The sequence below is a fragment of the Cupressus sempervirens genome, chromosome 10 (assembly GCF_028749045.1).
Source record: "Cupressus sempervirens isolate cs-2001-9-10 chromosome 10, ASM2874904v1, whole genome shotgun sequence".
NCBI classification, from domain to species: Eukaryota; Viridiplantae; Streptophyta; class Pinopsida; order Cupressales; family Cupressaceae; genus Cupressus; species Cupressus sempervirens.
In genome coordinates, this window is record NC_143127.1 from 605731528 (window position 1) to 605751283 (window position 19756).

At 32.6% G+C, this 19756-nt stretch overlaps 1 protein-coding gene across 1 annotated transcript in view; it reads right to left on the reverse strand.

Moving 5' to 3' along the window:
- LOC149535315 (glycoside hydrolase family 2 protein) overlaps window positions 1-12660 on the reverse strand; it is a 294481-nt gene extending 281821 nt beyond the window's left edge. The window contains exons 1-2 of the mRNA XM_089806686.1: window positions 12451-12660; window positions 1526-1750 (exon numbers count right to left, since the gene is read on the reverse strand). Coding sequence (XP_089662812.1) covers window positions 1526-1646 — 121 coding nt within the window. The 5' untranslated portion in view covers window positions 1647-1750; window positions 12451-12660. The remainder of the gene's footprint in view (window positions 1-1525; window positions 1751-12450) is intronic.
- Between the last annotated feature and the right edge of the window lie 7096 nt (window positions 12661-19756).

Genomic DNA, 19756 nt, shown 5'->3' on the forward strand with positions numbered 1-19756 from the left:
GTGAGAGTGCTTTCTACTTTTGTAATGTCCTTTTTTTTAAATTATTAACTTATGTGGGCTTTATCCTTATTTTCCTTCTAAGGATATAAAAACATTTTAGTAAAGTGGCCATGGATTAGAAGCAGCAAAGAATATGATAATAAATAATATGGGGGCATGGGTTTCTGTAAATTCTTCATAACAAATTTTATGACAAGAAATTAATGAGTTACAAGACAAAGTTGAGCTACTTTAGAAGAGAATCTCGTTTATTTTTTATTGTTAACTTTGAGAGGGGAATGAAGACGTATTAATGCTATATATAGAGGAGCTTGTTGGTCTTTGAGACATCTGCCAGTTTATTAAGTCTTCTTTGTCATAGTTTGAGCCTTGTGTTCAGCTGTAGGATTCAATGACAAAAGCCCTTGGATTTTGGAGAGTAAGAACAAACACCCTTTGATTTCTTGGAGATTGCAGAACAAGAACAACCTCACACAAAGGTTGTATTTGTACTACAAGCTTTGTTTGGATGTCACCATATATTTTTGGTATTTGCAACAAGTTTTGTATTTCTCAATAATCAAAGTGTTGTGAAAGCATATATATTGATCATTGAAGCAGAAATTTATTGCGGAAGAAGCTTTATTCATATATGTGTGTTATTCTTTGAAACCTCAGCATATCTCTATATTTTCTGCAATCCATTGTTACATCTTTGTAGGCATTGTTATTATTGAAAATAATATATTAAAAATTTAAAATCATTACTCATTCATTGTATAATCTGTATGCTGCTTCTGGATTTGATTGTGTGAGTGTTTTTTTGCGTCAACATTTCAGATCACACTCTGTGATCCATCATCGGGATGATTTTTTTCTCCTTATGCTCTCTGTCATTATGATGATGGACTGCGGAGTGTGATCCGAAATGTCGATGCAACAAAAAAACACAATCAAATTCAGAAACAACATAAAGATTATCTCATAGATTGCAGAAATCTACCTCTCATTCACCATATATTCTCACCTTGCCCTCACAAGATTTGGCTGTGCTGATAGTTATCAATAATAATATTTACTGATAGCATGCTCATCTCAATCTAAGGGAATTTTGGTCATCAAAAAGTGATCGAAAATTTATATTAAAATATGTTGAGAATATGACGGCTTTTCCATATGACAAATGCATTTAGGTTTAGGCTTAGCTGTTACACAGCTAAACATGAAGGTACTGTCCACATGCATGCTATGATGAGAAAATGAGAAATAACTCCATTATATTACTTCCATATAATCTACAAACAGTTAAAACATCAGATTTCCAAGTTAATCGTGTTTTTGTTTTTAATCCAAAATAGCATTGGTCAACATTTAAATCTGCCAGGCCAATGCAATAAAATTGAATCACAACAACTTTCATAACCTACACATAAAGCACAATTTTATCTTCCATCAATATCTACATAAATAGCAGATAACAAGTTCTCCACAATCCCTCCAACCTATTTAGTACTCATGTAAACAAGCAGTTCTACAAAATTGGTACCTTCAACTGTTGCATGGCAGTGCAAGGGAACATGAGCGGTTCTTTTGTTCCACTTTATAATAGAAGGATCCTCCCAGAATTTTTGAAGGGAACATGTTTCCTTGCTTACACTTTGATCCATTACCTCCGTTATTTTGTTTCGGCTCGATTTTTTAGTTCATGTGCTTCAGGCCTCTGACCACAACAGTCGCCCAGCTTGATGCATGGTAAGCGCAAACATCAAACCTATAGAATCCCAAAGACTTTATTAACATCTGACAATAACAATAAGTTAATTTCTACAATAACTTCCTTACTGGATTATTTACTTGAGATCCAAAAACTTTTGGGTTTTTTGAACAAATTTGTTCCATTGACAGTGTAAAATAAATTTTATTTTTATTAAATATTTGCTGCTATCTAAAAATAGAAAAGATAATCCACTTTGTAATGGTCTCCTCTAATTATAAAAAAACAGATTATAACTCAATCAATAATAGAATTGAGCACAGTTCCCACAAAGAGTAGATTGCTACACAAATTTTCAAAATGTCAGCTACTATCCCACATTTACGAAAAATAACTTCATTCCTTAACCCAATATATATTTAGCATAGAAGCAAGATAATCTCCGTAACTGATATTGGTACAAACTGCACCAATACTTGAGAATAAACACTAGAAAAACCACCAGCTTGTCAAAGATAGCTCTGAAAAGTTCAAAGCAAGGTAATACATTCAATTAAAAGAGAAGGATGATCCTAATAGAATGTGTAATGATTTATCAGATAAGACCCTTGCCAAAAATGAAATTTCTTCAAGGCTTTTGGGTTTCAAAAGCATTGCATAGTTCCAACCTAAGTCACAAAGCTTGGGATCATGTTCAAGTTTGGTAAGGAAAGAATTCAAATTAAAAAAATTTATGATAAAACTTGTGATCAAATTCAACAACCATTAAACTAAATTATTTAATATAATATTAAAATATTAGTGAGTATATTACATTAATACTTCATAAAAATACTTAAACCTCACTAAAAATTTAAGTTAAACCATTAATTAAAACCTAAGGCTAAAGTATAAATTATTAGTTTTTAATTGTACAAGAAAATATAAATTATAAACTTTATACTGGCTAGAATAACCTTCTGGTTATTATACATTACAACTATTATTACCATTAGCCAGAGGTGACTAAAATTGCTTTTGGAACTTTTATTTTATCATCCTCCCATTCCATTTTCTTCATCTAAATTTATCTTCTTGGCTTCTGATCACAGTTCTGCAATGGCTTCTCTCAACTTGATTTTGTTTATATCACTTTTGGAATGTTGCCATTGTCTCTATCATCACAGAAGAAAAGCCATCAACATACAGCTATCTCCTCTGCTTTTCAACTTTTTCCAGCTCTCCTTTGCACATATCTATTCAAGCTTTGCAAAAAACCAATGATAACTTCATTCACCGTCAAGCATAGCAGTGGCAGTTTTGATTTATTTTTAAAAGAATTCCCAGCACTTGGGTGCTATCACGACCATCATCTGTCAATACAGAAGCTCTTCACCATTCTCTGAAAATAAATGGAATTTCTGAATTGTCAAATGGAAAGTTTTTGTGGGACTTATTGTAAAATCCTACGCATTCATACAGACAAATATCATTGATGACTCTAAATGAAATTTTAGGACTTGTACTGGTATTTGAGGGATTTAAAACTTTTTAGATGTAAAGTGAGCTCTGACATAGTTTCTTGTTCAAGGGTGTTTTATGACCAACACCAACATAGAATAAAGTGCCAACAGACACTCTATCCTCTGTAGATTGTGAAGATCATAGAGGTGACTCAAAGGTTCCTACTGCGAACGTGCGACTTCATGTTGGATATGAACTCGTTAAGATTGGTGCATGCTTCTAATCCAAGGGGACATATGTAATTTATTGCAAAAGGATTTTGACAAAATGGTTTTGGAAGCTATTCGAATGATTTGGCAATGAAAAGTACACAGTTGAAATTGGAGATGGGTTTATGTGAAACTACTCATGAAACATAGGTCACTGAGTTTGACTCAGAACTACACAGTTGAATTCTGATAGCAATATCATAATTTGACTTGTTGTGGAAATATCTCCTACTTATCAACGTATTGGGTGGATATTTTGCAACTGACAGTTTTGCGAAAATCCAGTCACAAAATAGCTAGACCAGCCACAGCGTATGAGACAAAACCTCTCATACCTTAAAGGGAAGGCTCCCCCTTCTCACCGTTCCTTGGATCAACTCAAGGTAAGCAAGAAGTTGAGAGATTTGAAAGGGTATTACCAATATTCTTTCCTCTTAACTTTTAGAAAAGAATCCACTTACTTGTGGAGCGAGTAATGGGCAAGATGAAACCTCGAACTACACTTCTATCTAAAGTTGTAAATGGTGATACCAATAAACCAACACTAACTCAAAGGCTAGCTGAAAGCGTACCAATTTGGCTCTAAGTCCTATTTGTCTAATTTATAAGAAGAAACACTACTATTGGGGAGCAAAGACTTCCAGAAGTAGATATCTCTATTCTATTACTTATTTTTCATGAATTTGAGATGGTAAAACAAGCTACAGTGAAAACTTCTAGTCTATGTATTACCACAACCGCTCCCAGTCAGGCTTCGGCTCCAATTGCTTCTTAACTCACTATGCTTTATTATTGAACACACAATAATAACATAAATCAAAGACAATAGGCACAAACTACAGTCAAAGCTTCTAATTTTCTCTATCACAATTGCTTACTAGGAAAGCTTCAAATCCAATAGCTTCTTTTATTCACTTTTCTCCCAAATTCCTACTACACAATCAAAGTTATACTTGCACAAGTTTGGCAGAGCTTTCTTGCATACAACAAAAGATGAGTTTTGCAATGAGAGGGCACTCCTTTATATAGGCAAAGGAGTTGAGAAAATGGAGGAAAAAGTGGGAGCAACTCAACCAACTTTGACCTTTTCTAACTAAACAAAAGAAATTATTGAATTACATGTCATAAGGACATGTAAATCGAATTATATGTAATTAAACAATTTCATGCAATACATCCTCTCCAATCTACAAACATGAAAACTAAAGAAGGAAGAAGACGGAAGAGAAATGAAACAATCCTAGGGATTGTTCTGAAGGGCCTTGTACTTGGCGTTGCTTGCAGGATCGGGGATTCTGGTATTCTACACCACTGCATCCTCTTAGATGAGCTTCTAATTGTCATTTGAAAACTTGATATGGTCAAGCTTTTTCTCGTTCGAGTCGTCGTGAATTCTCCTTTGTAGATTGGTACATTCTAGAATCTTTGACACTTTGAAAACCTTCTCGATGGTGTCCAGATGTAAACTCGGAACAACTTTCTATCAATACCTTTAACTCTCTCTCTTTTTTTGAAGAAAAGTGCTTAGCGTATTCCCACACAAACTCGGGTTCTCGGACAACCATTGGGAAAATGGAGATCACATAAATTACTGCTTCTTGAGATTCGAAGCACGTTTTCTTCAGTGGATGTCTTTATTTTTTGAAAAACTTTTGACAAATCTTGAAGAGTGAGTCGCAACATGAAAATGAAAACATCTTCCAATGAGATACTATCCATGAAAACTTTGGGACTTGAGTTACAATGACAAATCCATGAGGGATGAGTGTTCGAAGTATGGATTAGATACTTATGGAACACATATGATGGCTGGAAATGAACTGGAAATATGTATTTGGGTGAAAAGGGCCAAAATCAGACTCTCAAGGGTGGATTGCATGTGGGCAAAGACGGACTTTTGTGGGTATGGCCAAGAATGCAAGTTGGGATGCATATGGATGTGTGCAAATGACAAATTTGATGTTTAAAGAGTGACCTACCAAAGTCGGATTCTCTAGATGTAATTAGACGTAAAATCAGACTCTCAAGGGTGGATTGCATGTGGGCAAAGACGGACTTTTGTGGGTATGGCCAAGAATGCAAGTTGGGATGCATATGGATGTGTGCAAATGACAAATTTGATGTTTAAAGAGTGACCTACCAAAGTTGGATTCTCTAGATGTAATTACATGTAAAGTGATTTACATGTAATCCGGACTTGATGTAATCATACAATGAGGTTCGAAGAATGGTTCTCTAGATGCAATTGCATGTAAAGTGATTTACATGTAATCTGGACTTGATGTAATCATGCAATGAGGTTTGAAGAATGCGATTACGTGCAATTGCAGATGGAGGGTGAAATGCAATGTGCTATGGCATGTAATGAGGAATGAGGAATGAAATGATGCACTTGTATGAAATAGTGGAAGGTGGAGTTAAGTGAAAAACACTTAAGTTCTTGGGAAAGAACTTGCAACTTCTTCCAAAAGAAGAAAAACGAGAAAGCAAACAAACAAACAAGGAAAACAAACACAAAACCTTTGGTCTTAACTCAAACATGTCAACAAGCAAGTTGCTTTCAAGTGCAAATTCGAATTTGGAGTTTGGGGAAAATCCAAAAATGTGAAAATGAAAGTTCTCATCATATTTAAAGGCAAAATGCACTTTTCATGGCACATCTTTGAACAAGTGTGCAACATCAACCTAAAATATGCAACAAAATAGCAAGATAAGCATGAATTAATAAGCAAGGTTGAACTTGTCTACTCACTTGGAGATCAAAGAGCCAAAATAGCAAGATTTATAGACTTGAAGACCAATTCTTCCTCAAATCCGGATTCACAAACAACTATTTGACTTCTTCCACCCATGCAAGTAATGGATGATTGATGAGCATTCAGTGGTTGGTTTTGGCATGGATATGCCAAAAATATGCTTTCTTTCCCTCAAAACACAAAATGTTTTTGCTCAAAACGGAACTCTTCGGCATTTTCTTGAAAAATGTGTTCTTGGAATGCTATGAAATGAGTTGTTTTTTATCTTGGAATGCAAAAACGTCTTCACCAATGGCAAAGATATAGATTGAAACCCAAATTGATTCATCGCTGGTCAAAAATGTGATTTAAAACTCAAAATCTGGGCATTTTTTGCTAAAACATGGCTCCAAGACATCATAAAACTGAACTTTTTTGCATGAGAATCAACGCTTAGGGCATGGGAATGCAAAAAAATGTAAAAACAACCTTGGTCTTGGAGATTCCAAGCCATTACACGGGCAGATCTAGGCATTTTGGTGAAAAAGATGTTCTTGGAGAGGGAAAACATGAAGTTTTTTGCCCTTGAATCTTTAAAATTCGGTTTCTATCTTTGTCAATGCATGAAAGAGATGCAAAACACACTCTAGAACAGAGTTTGCATATTTTAAATAAGATGGATTAGGCTTTCTATGCAAAACGCACTCTCATGGGGAGTTTGTATGTTTTAAAAACATGAGAATTGGTCTAAAATGCACTCTTGGAGTGCCTTAGCATATTTTAAAAACATGCTTTTGTGCTCCTCGTGCACAACACACTCTAGGAGTGCTTTGGCATATTTTAAAATATGTGCTTTTTATCTAGATGCAAAACACATTCTAGGACAGGCAATGCATATTTTAAAAACATGTTAAAATAAGTCTTTTAGTGCAAAACGCACTCTCTGGAGGTCATTGCACATTTTAAAAACACTCAAATATGCAAGTCTCACTCTAGAAGGCCCGTTGCACATTTTAAGTTACATGCCTTTAGTTCAAAAACGTGGTCTCTTGAAGCATATTTGCATGCAAATGGGTTGAAAGACCTGTTCTGCACAACTTAAGTGATCAATTAAGCACATGTTTAATTGATTTTTGAGAAAATATCACTTAATTGGGTCAAAAATAACATTTGCATAATAGAATTAACATATTATGGGCAAATATTATTTCAAAAAGTAATATTTAATTTAGATGTTTCAAATAAAACATTAAGTTACTCAAAAATAAATCAAACTATATAGTTAATATAGTCACTTAAGTGAAAATTTAAAAAGCAACTCAACTCAAAAACATAACATAAAGTGCTATATAGTTACTTTATGTGATAAATTTAAATGATAAAGTAACTTGCAAACATAACATAAAGTGATTTTATGTTATATTTTGTAATGTCCCCACTACTAGGGTTACCTTGGGACGAGTATTACCTGCAAAACAATAGTTAGAATCATAATAATAACCAATAACCAATATGTTTACACTATTCTACCCTCTAATCTAACCCCAACCTTAAAGACGTCTCTAGATCAGGTTTCATAACCCTTAGTTATTCAATCGTCTTCTCTAGAGTGCACCCCTTAAGATTCACATATGCATATGTTGACATCACCAGAATATTCTAGTCATTATCCATTTCTCCTCTAGCCTTTCATACAAGGTTACTCATCTCTCGTACTGGCACAAAAGCCATTCATATGAGGATCTCACTTCTTGCACTTGCATTATGAGGTTCCATTTATTACTCATGTAGTCATTCATACAGGGTTACACATCTCTCGCACTGGCATGATAGCCATCCATACGAGGATCTCACTTCTTGCACTGGCACAATGAGATTCTATCTAACCATTCATATAGAGACGACCTCAAACTCTATACTAGCACGTACCCATTCATATAGAGATGAGCACAATCTCCACATTGGCACAGTGAATTAATTACTTAGATCTATAAAATAATATTATTATCTTTCTACACATCAATTAATCCTTTACATTTGATAATGCCAAAATTATAAAAGCTCTTTATTAAATTAAAATAGCATTCTTTGAATCACACATAATTGTGTGGAGAGAAAACTATAAACCATTTATATAACAAGGATAACTAAACTAGTTAATAAAATAGATTATTTTAGTATCGTGTACCTCTTATGATGCAACCCCTATAATTTCGGCTTTATTGCTTTATTGAGAGTTTTAGATGGATTTCTAATTCTCCTTTGATTTAAGTGGCATTTTATATCATCTCTTCCTCCTTATTAATCCAGCATTTGACTTGAATAGTGGTTCGTCTATTTAATTCTTCGTTGTTTTCTTGATTTCTATGTCTAGGCTTTGTACCTATGTTAATCGATTGTTTTTCCCTCTTTATCCAATTGCAAAGTATAGTATATTTGATTAAAACAATTTTTGCTCCCCCTTTATCCTACGTTTCGTCCGCTTATTAAATAGGAGTGCATCAAAAGTGATGCGTCCCTTCATGGGACTTTTCAATATGATTTAATTTTTTTTTAGTTATTCATTTTGTTTCTTTTATATAAATTATAGAGTATTAGATATTACTTGGATAGATTCTATTAGTATCAATTATATATTTCATTTCAATTAATAAAATTTATTTAATTGCTTTATTCAATATTGATAACTAATTCATAATAATATATTTTAGATATTGACTTATTAATATTATATCAAAGATCCAGGTGTTTGGAATAATAAGTATACACGCACATTTATATATTATATCATTTAGATGTCAACTTGGGCTTATGACATATTTTTCAAAGAGTAATAAAAGATGTTTAAAATCCATGACAACTCATGGTAGTCCAATATTTAAATCTTGTTTGTCTAGTCGAGTCGTGGGTTGACACTTTGTTACGAGGATGCTCAGTGGTTGGACAATGGTATCCCAAGCTTATTCCCAGATACGGAGGGTCTTTCTCGGTTGTGATTGTGTGGGGATACTTAAGAGTACGCAGTTGGGAGGTTAAGCCCTTGACGATGCTTCTCCTCTCCACCAGATACCAAGGCTTGTACAAGACAGAGTTAAGATCTGCATCCAATATCTCCCAGTAATAGGTATTTTACTTTTATGAATTTGGAGTTTTAGGTTGAAGGTATGTTAGATGGTTAAAATCGTTTAATCATTATTCCCTTCAATGCTTAGAAATTTGTTTTCCTTTTCAATGTAATAGGAAATCAATTAAATCAATTGATTTTTCAATTGAACATGAAATGTAACTGCATGTATGAGATAGACTTACTTGATGGTTGTTATAACAGTCCTTCATTCATGTGAATATAAATATGAACTTATGTTTTATTTACATTTAATTGTCATAATTAGCAATGGGATATAAGGGATGTTATAGTGGTTTTGTTGCCCTAAATAGTATCGGTCATTACGATACAGTGGTATAACTTTTTGTGCCCTAAGTGGTATATATGGACTAACCTAGGTTTTGCATAAGTTGCCCTAAGTGGATTCCAGTTTCAGAATTTAGGGTATTGTAAACTTAAATTTAGTTTTATTTGATTATGCCTTAATTGTAATCAAAATTTTCAATTAGTTATATGGATCAAACTAAATTTTAAATAGCAATATGTTCATAAACATGGCAATATCTTGTTTACTTGAATTGACTTTCAATGTTTATTCAATCATACTAATTGAATACTCCTTCAATTGTTAGTTATGATATTTCAGTTAAATTGATTGTAGTTGTTAATCTCTTTCATATGAACATGTAGAATAACTGTTATAACTACCTTTTCATGAATATGAAGTAGTAATTGTATTTCGATAATATGCTAGTTGTTAGCTAAGGCCCGCGAGAAGGGGATGTTACAAAATATCAAGGTCATATAACTATTTGGTCTAGGACTTTATAGTAGCTACCAAGTGATCTTGGAGCTAGCACCTTCAGCCACATCTATAAATCATGCCAGATAATAAGAGACTCTTGAAGCAAGATTTCTTAAATGATTGGGATTATGAGTATCCTTCTATAACAAGAGAGAGTTTGACATATCATTAGAGGCAACCTTAGACAAAGAGGTCAGGAAGTTGATGTATGTAATTGGATCTTTAGGTAGAAGCCACATTATCATGATTGTTGATGTTGCCAAACCTGGGGATAAATCCATAGTTTATTACATTCACTCATGTTACTATGAACTCAGACCAATACGTTTGTGTACGAAAGACCACTCCTTCGAATAAAGTTGTGATCAGAACAGAGAGAATTGATAGAAGATCAGCCATGTGGATCTTTGATCACAGTGACTCAGAGGGAGTAGACCATGAAGATGATTTCTAGACAAGGTACATTATCACTATAGAATGAATGGCTGATATTCTCACCAAGTCTCTTACCAAAGTAAAGTTTGTACATGTGGAGACTAGCGTGGAGTTGTGAAGAATGAAGCCCTTGCTAAGAGGGAGCCTTGGCATCAGTGATTTCTTGAAATGTACTTTACTAGATTATTCTCTGTGAGAGAGAAGCTGAAAGTGGAACCCTTGTTCCACCCTCTGGGAGTAGTTGTGATAGATCCACCTTGTGAAGATATTGTTCATGGTGGATGTCATGTGTATGATGCCATGACAACACCACGTAAGAGAATCTGTGGTGACTCCGTGGAAACTCTTTTGTCATATGTGTGACTCTATGACTTTATGGGGCCTTTGTGTACATTATTGAAAGGTGGGACCTTTTTGATAATGTACACTTGTATTCAACATTGTAAGGTGACGACTTTACAATGTTCAACATCATGAAAAATATCATGCTGACTTGATATTCATGGAAATGTCTTGATAGTTAATATCTCTTGGACTTATTGATTGATATCATGCTGACTTGATATCAGTTTTGTATCAATATGTTCTTAATGAGACAATTGTGGTGGATATTATGTGACATAATATCCGTGGACATGTCATGATATGTTATGGTAGACATCATGCGACATGATCTCAGTGCACATACCATAACTAGGATATACAAATGTCATGAGAGTTGATGTTTTGTATACTCCTTGATATCACGAGTTAGGTGATATCTAAACCAGTTCATACTTAGTTATCTTCCCTAGCTAAGAGGGAGTGTTAAAAGATGATAGCGTCGGTCAGAATTCAAGGATAAACCAGCCAATGGAGTGAAACCTAAGCCAAACAAGTGAAATCTAAGCCAGTCAATGGATGCAAAAAATCCTTGTCAAAGCTGAGAGCCCATACAAAGCAGCTGATCAAGACAAAGCTCTATTCTATGCCAAAATCTAAAAATGTTAGGAAAGGGACAAAGAGTTAAAACTGATGGTAGAGCGGAGCTTAAAATGCAAAAACAAAAACAAATAAGAACGGAGAGCAAATACATGACAGGAACATATGAGATTGAGTGAAAAACCAGAAACCAAATCTAAGGCGGATTGCTTTTCTTTCAATGTGTAATAAGATGGATCTCTAATCAGGCAAATGTTAGACTAAACGAAAGACATATAACGATATATACTCTGGTTAAAGTCTTGCAAAATTCGTATGAAGCGATTAAACCTCGACGAAAAGCCAAAAAGGGTATGATGATTTATTTGGGAAAATATAGAGCAACGGGGACTAGCTAGATAATCCATTTGAAACGTAGAGATAAAGTAGGTAATCAACTCCGAAGTCAGAAAAGTGAAAAGGGAGGGGTGGCTAAACTCTAACATATAGCGAGCCTTTAAACATTAGTAGTGTGATAGTATAAAAATATGGCCGTGTTACAAATAAAGCAACATGCAGATGGTTTTCATAAACTCATTATACAAATTTTGAAAACAAACAAACTGATATGCTCCAATTCATTACCACAGTAGGAAGAAAAACTGTAATGACCCAATCCATACATTAAACCCAAAAGATTTCGATTTGGCAACGCCTTCTGAACCACATGGGCAATCAATTTAAAGTTTTGCACGAGGCGCAAAAATTGTAGTTCACACTTAATTCTTCATATAATAATGTGAATCATTTAATCTGAAAAAAAAAACTGCAGTTCTTACTCATACAAGAGAAAAATTATACTTAGTGTAGAAAAGGGGCATCCAAACCCAGAACAAAAGTTTGAGGCATGATCGCCAGTTTATTCGACTGGGTAGACTAAAGTTCTGAATTTAGCGAAGTTTAACATAGTATTGAGCATCGAAGATTTCTGTCAACCATGGCCAACTGTAACAAATCATTTGAAATAAAAACATATCGAGAATAAAGTTGAATCAAAGCCATACCTGAGCAATAATCAAGCGGACAGATTCATGGCCGGTCTCTTGCAGGCAAAAGTTTGACTAGTATGAGTCGGAGTAATAAATCCCAGATCAATCTGCATTTATTATTAATAATTTGTTTTGAGTAATACAACTTGGCACGTGATTCTAGCGCCCGACTCGAGGCAAGCATATCGGTATATGAAATTACTGATTAATTAAATTATGCAATGTTGTCAAGATAAGTACAAAAATAATAATAAATAATAAATTAAAAATTTAGAAACATGATTAGGGGATTTATATATTTTGATTTTAAATTATAATAAATTAATAAGTAATAAATTTTTATATAAAATTCTAAGGATTGAAAAATATATATATAAATTATTTAAAAAGGTATCTAGACTTCCAATTAGTAGAAGGGGACATAATTTTGTATATGTGGTGGTAGATAGATTTTCTAAAATGGCTATCATGGGAGCATGTAAAAAATGATTTTAGTAGAAGAGACTTCAATATATTTTTGAACATGTTTGGGTTCATTTTGGTTTTCCAAATAGTATTAATTTTTATAGGGATAACAAGTTCATCAATAATTTTTGGTCTTCATTATGGGCTAGAATGGACACAAAGTTGACAAAGTCTTCATCATTTTATACTTAGATAGATGGCCAAATAGAGGTGGTAAATTGATTGATCGTTCGTGAATACGCTTTTGAAATTTATTTGCCACAATTTTTGGGTTTCCATCCAATTTTTAATGTGGAATTGTTGCAACCTTATTCTCCTCCATTTGGATATTTCTCAAGTTGTTGAACATATTCGTGCTATAAATTTGAATCTATCCAATACTAATCCATTATAGTGCGACCATGTCACTGAAGTCATGCTAAAAAAATTTTAAAAATCAAAAAATTCCTCTTCATCGGGTGGTTCAAGTGTTGGAAATGTTTAGAATAACTGGGGGGGTGTGAATCAATTACTCAAAGTCCAGTAACCCAATTATAAATGCATATAAGTCTTATTATTTACACATATTAATATTTAAAAGATGTCCTTTGGGTTACTGAAATAGGAATAAAATATTTATTAAGTAATCCTCATCATGTCTCTGTAGTGCCTGCCCCTAGTTTGCATTTCTGTTATCATTGTCAAATTCCTTAGGCTAATTTTATGCATTGATTAGTTTTAGAGATACTAGATTTACATTATTATGATATTATTTCATGACTTTGATTACAAATGCATCGGTTATTATTGCTTAGTTGATTTCATTCATGTGTTGTTAATGGTATTTTGATGATCCTAGTTAGTAAATGTGGTTTCTTTCATAAAAATGTTAACATGATGTCTTTAATGATGATTATGTTGTATTGATAGAGATGCATTATTATATGTACGCATTTGATCTTAGATTTGTGATTATTATACTTACCCCATACTTGCATGTGTATGGTGTGTGTGTTTATTTTATCTTTCTGTCTGACGTGTTTGATGTGGTTAGGGGAGGGAGTCGTAGTCACCTGCTAGTCGGGATCTACACGATGAACCACTCCCCGCCATTGTCTGTTTAGTTTAGATATATTATATACATGTACATGCTCGTCTTTTATGCAGGATGTAGGTACCGGGCATCGACTTCCTTGAATTGTCAGGATGAGTGCGCCCTATTACAAATACTCAAATGGTGAGAATGGGAAGATAATGATCAGGTCCAATCCTAGCCATAAGCCTATAATACTTGTTCTGCAAGGAGGACTCGTAACAGACTGTCTACCCTTTTTAAAACCCGTGAGTATTTTTGTGTGTATGTTGTTTTGTGAGTGTTTGATGTATTTTCTATTAATTAAGTCTAATTAATAGATTAAATTAATAATTTAATTTAATGAAAAATTATTATGATATTATGAATATTTAATTATATTTAATTAATTGAGAAATTAATTAAATATAAAGAATTAAATTGAAGATAAAAGTTTTAAGATTAAATTTAGAACGTAATAATATTTATTAATTTAATAATAATATATTTAGAGTTCATTTTTAAATAAATGCTAAATATTATTGTTATTTAAGTTAATAAATATTTATCAAATTAAAACGTTCAAAAATATATTAAAAAGGAAAAAAGATATTAATTTATGGAAAAGATTTAAGTTCGCATGAATGAGTTTTAAATATAAGAGATTAATTTAAAAGATAAAAACATGTGAACTTGAATAAAAGTATTTTAATAAAGTATGCATGAGATTAAAATTATAAATTAACTTTAAAAGCAAAGTCAAAGTGGAAAGTTAAATAAAGTAATTTAACAATTCACTTAACGTGCATGAAAGGAATAATAAAATAATAATTTTAATTAAAAGGAAAATTAATTGTGCATGAATGAATTAATTAAATAAAGTAATTATTATTTTAGAGTTGTGGGGATAGAAGCCCTAAAAGGTAATTAGATTCTATATTAGAGGGTTTTGGGTCATTATTGCACACACAGGTTTTCAGGGAACACACTTTTGGAAAGGGGAACAAAAAAATCTTTGGAAGCTTGGAAGGATTCGGATTAGCAAGGGTTTCACCAGATTGTTAGCATCAGATCAAGGTAGGGTTTGTGAACCATTCTAGAAACACTTTCGGATCTTTGTCTTCTTCGTGCTTGTTGGAAATTGCTTTCTCAAATTTTATTGAATGAATCTTGCTACTTTTCTTCTGAATCTTTTGCGATTTGATTTCTTCTGGGAATCGGGATTAAAAAAAAAAACTATTTAGAAAACCTTGTTTTACTTCTGAAAGAAATTTAGTATTAAATTGAAATTTGGGTTTTGAATTAAAATGGAATTAAGAAATTTAAATTTGGAAGGGGTTTGTTTTTGGAAATGAAAATCTTAGGATTGAAAATTCGAAGAGTTCAATTTATTTTTCCTATCAGTTTAATATCGTAAATGTTATTAAAATATGTATATATTAAAATAATATTGTTATGAAGTTCGTTGAGAAAAATATTATAAAATAAAGAATATAGAATTATAATACAATTCTTAAAATTTTCATATATAATAATTTATCTAAATTTATTAGAAGGGTTGTTCTTCTAATAAACAAAATTATTGAAATTTGACTTAGTTAAAAATAATAATAAAAAAAATAATAAAATTAAAATAAAATAAATAAATAAATAAAAATAAAATAAAATAAAATAATAATAATAATAATAATAATAATAATAAAATAAATAAATTTTAAAAATAAAATAAAAATTAATTTTAAAAAAAGAAAAAAAAAATGAAATTTTTTATAACCCCTGTCGGCGCCGTACGCTGCTGACGCAGGCTACGACAGCAGTGGTATGGTTAATAATATTTACTATTTAACCATTTGAATTATTAATGGAATTGGGAAATATTTCTATTTAGTAATCGAATAATTTAATAAATGATTAATATTACTTCTAAGTCTTGATATGTTATTATATGAACAAGAATAAGTTTAATTGCAAGGGTTAATTATGAAGGTTAACTGAAAAACTTACTTACTTGAAAACATGTATTAAACTGGAAATTTAAAACCTTAATTCAAACAAATACACGGGTGTATTGTATGAGTAATACTGAGAATCATATACACTTGAACATACATTGAAACACAAATTGAAACTTATATTGAAAATAAAAATTGAAACCTTACATTAATTCAACAATATATTATCAATCAAATCCAACTGTGAGACTATGATGTTTTCTATGTACTGTCTATATTTCTTTTTGGATTTTGGTGTTGTTTAGATGTCGACCAGTCTAGGATGTACACCAGAGGTTTTGTGAGATTTCTTGGATACTATTATGTGGCTAGATGTTATGATGATTCTTGTGATTCAAATTGGAGTTTATACTTCTGAGATTTGTTTTGTGAGCATTTATGTGTATTTGGATTTAGTTTGATCCATCTTGTTATCAAGTTGCCTGTTAAGGAACCAAGTTTGATCTTTATGGGTGTTGTGGTATGGGACACAACTGTGTTTTTATGTTCTTAGGAGAGGTTGTCTAGGTATGTGACTTGGGAGTGGCTTGCATAGGGGTTCGGGACCCAAAGTGGTCAGTACCAGGGTAACCTAATGCAAGTTATGTAATAAGTGATAATCTAGTAAGTAAAATTTATGGGGGGGAACACACTACAAAGATAAGTTAGAGATTTTTGATTTACCCATGCCTTGAGTGCTTGTACAGACTAAGGATGGGAATGAGACGAGTGCCTCGTCTTCTTGAGAGGGCTTTCTAGTTTCCATATGTGTGATGTTGAGGGTCCGGGGTTCAAAGTAACTAGTCCAGGGTAACTCAACGCTTGAGGGTCCGGGGTCTATTAAGAGATCAGTCCAGGGTAACTCAAGCAGCCATGTGATGACACTCCCTAGTATGTAGCCTAAGTCTCCTCTGTAGTTTTTGTGTATCTCTGGTGGTGTACTTATTGTTGGATGTGGTGTACTTATTGTTGGTGGTGTATCTATTGTTGGATGTGTTTATTGTGGTTACTTACTTTCATTGATGATGATTGGTGTTTCATTATGTTGTACTTTTGACATGTGGTTTTTGACTTGAGGAGGATTATCTTTTGTTGACTTTATCTTGTGATCTTGGTATTTGGTTTATACTTGGTTTGTGTATGATGTTTGGTTATGTGATGTCAGTATTGGATTGAGTGTTCTTTCTTTCTGGTTTATTTTATCTTCTTGAGTAGTATGTGTTACCTTTGAGATAGTTTTGGCTAGTAGGTATTCCATGCCTAGGAGTGTTTTATGTTTGATAGCCGTTTGTGGATCGTTCATTATCTTCCCTGCACGGTGGGAGTGGAAGCTTGACTGGGTAACCACGCGGTCGGGAGGTAGTGCCTTCTTACCATTTGGGTTCCCCTTCACATTGCCAGCTGTTGGATGTTCGTTGTAGAAGATGTACCTTTATCATTCTTACTTCTTATCTCAGAGACTTCTTTTCAGATGAAGTATTTATGTTATCATGTATTCTGTTGTACAGTATCTATTTTCACATACCCTGCGACATGTGCAGTGGATGTTATTTATTGGATGTACTTTCATTGTGTTAGATATACTTATGCATTTGCTTATGTGATTATGTATCTGTTATTTCTTTATGATCTTGAGACATTGTACTTGGAACTTAAACTAATTAATTTAAAATCATTAAATGTGACTCAACGTAAAGGAACTCTTGAGGAATTGAAACTATATCTGTAATTGCAAATGTGTATTTGATATGTATGTTCTTATTGCTTCCGCATTAATGTTATTTGGATGTTGTTTAAACTTTTTTTTAAAAAAAATAGTTCAGTAAACATTGTAACATGTTAGGTTTATTTCTCTTGGGTTCCCGAGCGAGGCGTTACAGTCTCCCATATCTAAGCTAAACGATGCCTCCTCATGGTGGATCTGGCAGGTTCTTGTTCTCCTCTTCCATATAGACACTCAGACACATTTCCCAAAAATTATATGCAAGATATGCTATGGCATGTTGATAACCATTAGTTATGATAATATCATTTCTTCAATCTCTCAATCTGTCTCCATTTAACCTATTTGGTGAATTAAATCTAGGAGCAGGACAAATGATCAATGGAAGTTTGAATCAGATTCCAACCCATCTAGTCTATTGTACTTCAATAATATTAAAAATCTCCCTTGCTCTTGTTTGTGACCAAATGAAATTATGAGGGGACATTGGTTCTCTTCGTCTGATTCTAAGTGGAATAGAATCATACCTCTCTCTTGTACCACTACGGGGTTGGAATGTGAGGCAATTGACTGCATCTCTATATTTTGTCTTAAGACGGTTCTTGTGGATTCTTCTAAAGACTTCCAACTATATGTGGGGATTCTTGAAAAGATTATTTTGTTCCCTTTTTTGAATGCTTTGTTTCAAGAATATTTCCCTTAGTAGGAGGTTCTTGTGTGACTCCTATTATTTCATTGAATTGCTCTGTAGATAATACTTAGTAGTATCATCTTCCTTTGATAGTTTACACTCTATGATACTCAGTGTACCAAATGGTCTTGAATCTTCCATGAAAATTTTATTCAAGATCTCCTTGATATACTTGGACTTGTAGACACTAGAAAATGGTTCGCACCAAATCTATCATCACTTTTGCATCCTAATTTGTCCCATTTTATCAATTCATTAAGTTTGATCTTTTGGCCAACCTGGTCGTCATTTAAACCTATTTCTCAACATTCTCTAAACATATCTCATTATATTTTTTGTAATTTGTAACAATTTTCAATCAAATGTAGACCATCTCATAATCAATTCAAAACCATTTCAATGTCATCATCTTATCATCATCATTCCTTTTAGGTATTGTTGTGTCCTTCAATGCCTTATCAATATTCATCAGTTCATGCCATATGCCCCTAGCATGTCATCTTTTTCATCATTCAATCATTGGCATTGTCATGTCCCTCAGTGGCACATCAACATATTCTTAATTCAATGCTCGATACTAATGAGTCCTCTAGGGTTCAATCATATCCTTATCCAATTATTTTAATAGCATTGACTGAGTCTATTGATGTTATTATGATCAATCTTTATCAATCAATTTTGATCAATCTTGTGGAATTTATAGTGTTCTATAAACATCCTTGAAAAGTCATCATTATCGCGTGTCCTTGAAAAGTCATCATTTTACGTCAATCAATATGGCATCATTTATTTCATCAATTTGATCATGGATTTTATTCATCCAATTTCATCACATTTGATTTGCATTTTGTACCACGATCCTTCAATAGGGTTATCTTTCATTTATTTAATCATGTTGGCCAATTTTTTTTAATAATTTTCCTTATAGGGATAAGTAGCCCATGCTTTATTCCTATGTCTTTAATCATTTATTTCATCTCATCTTATAGATTCATCCTTTTTTATTAATTATTCTTAATTAATTAATATTAATTAATTAATTATTTCGTGTCTATGAAATTTGGGATTTTATTTAATTTTATTCCAATTTCTAATTTGTGAGGAAATTATGATTTTTTAAATTTAAAAATCACAACTCTTACATTTTCCAACTAATTGTGCTTCCATTTCCTATTTTCTATCTTCCACTCTTACACCTTCCTTTTTCCAACTCTTACACTTTTCATTCCTTTTCTTACACCTTCCCTTTCATTTTCTACTTCATCTACCAAATATTTTTATATGTTTCTATGCACATCTCTTACAATTTGTCACAATGTGCCATTTTATGACACATTTTCTAATATAAATCTTTTTGTCATGGCATTTTTCTAAATTGTTTAGTTTAACTATGACAATTT